This window comes from Daktulosphaira vitifoliae, unplaced genomic scaffold (genome assembly GCF_025091365.1).
Source record: "Daktulosphaira vitifoliae isolate Bord-2020 unplaced genomic scaffold, ASM2509136v1 Scaffold_7618, whole genome shotgun sequence".
Taxonomy (NCBI): Eukaryota; Metazoa; Arthropoda; class Insecta; order Hemiptera; family Phylloxeridae; genus Daktulosphaira; species Daktulosphaira vitifoliae.
This window is the reverse complement of record NW_026107177.1, coordinates 1-570: the sequence shown is the minus strand read 5'-3', so window position 1 is coordinate 570 and position 570 is coordinate 1. Positions and strand designations below refer to the sequence as shown.

Genomic DNA, 570 nt, shown 5'->3' with positions numbered 1-570 from the left:
CAATGTTATTTTTACACAAAAAGAGAAATTTAAAATTAAGTAAAATTACAATTTTCCAAGTGCTGTTGCAATACAATATTTGACTTATTTTCGGTATACTGTTGCTGTGTCAAGTCTTGATTTGAGGCTAATGCTTTTATTGGATTTTTCGATCCTTCGTGCTTTCTTTGAGGAACTTTTACTTTTTTACGGTGAACAAGCCTGTAAAAAAATTTTAATAAGAGTTTTTCTCAGACATATGGCTATATATAATTAAATCATTACATGGTGGTTCTAAATGATTTTATCTGATCGAAATCAACATCACCCATTTGAGCATCTGTTTGACTGGGTGTTGGGCTGCCAAAGAATTTATCGAATTCACTATCGATCATAACTGGCACTATGACAGTTTTATCTTTATGCGTATCATCAGAAGCCCCATTCAACAACGGCACTTTTTCAGATTTGTTGTTTAGATATGATTTACTTTTATTATCCGACATAGAAACACTTCGCCGGACATTAGTTACGTTGATTGAATCTTCTCCGAGCTTTTTTTTAGCTAGACCTTGAAAACATATATTTTGT

General features: G+C 32.3%; 1 protein-coding gene across 1 annotated transcript; it reads right to left on the bottom strand.

Moving 5' to 3' along the window:
• Positions 1 to 35: 35 nt before the first annotated feature.
• Positions 36 to 553, bottom strand: LOC126910214 (supervillin-like). Its single transcript, XM_050692574.1, has 2 exons — positions 265 to 553; positions 36 to 201 (listed from the first exon to the last, which is right to left on the bottom strand). The coding sequence occupies exons 1-2, from the start codon at positions 483 to 485 to the stop codon at positions 36 to 38; spliced, it is 387 nt and encodes a 128-aa protein (XP_050548531.1). The 5' UTR covers positions 486 to 553.
• Positions 554 to 570: the final 17 nt, after the last annotated feature.

Excerpts from the sequence above, each read along its gene's own strand:
- LOC126910214 (XM_050692574.1), bottom strand. The coding sequence starts at position 485 with ATGTCGGATAATAAAAGTAAATCATATCTAAACAACAAATCTGAAAAA. Across the intron at positions 202-264 it reads AAATCATTTAGAACCACCAT|GCTTGTTCACCGTAAAAAAG; the intron begins GTAATGATTTAA and ends ATTTTTTTACAG.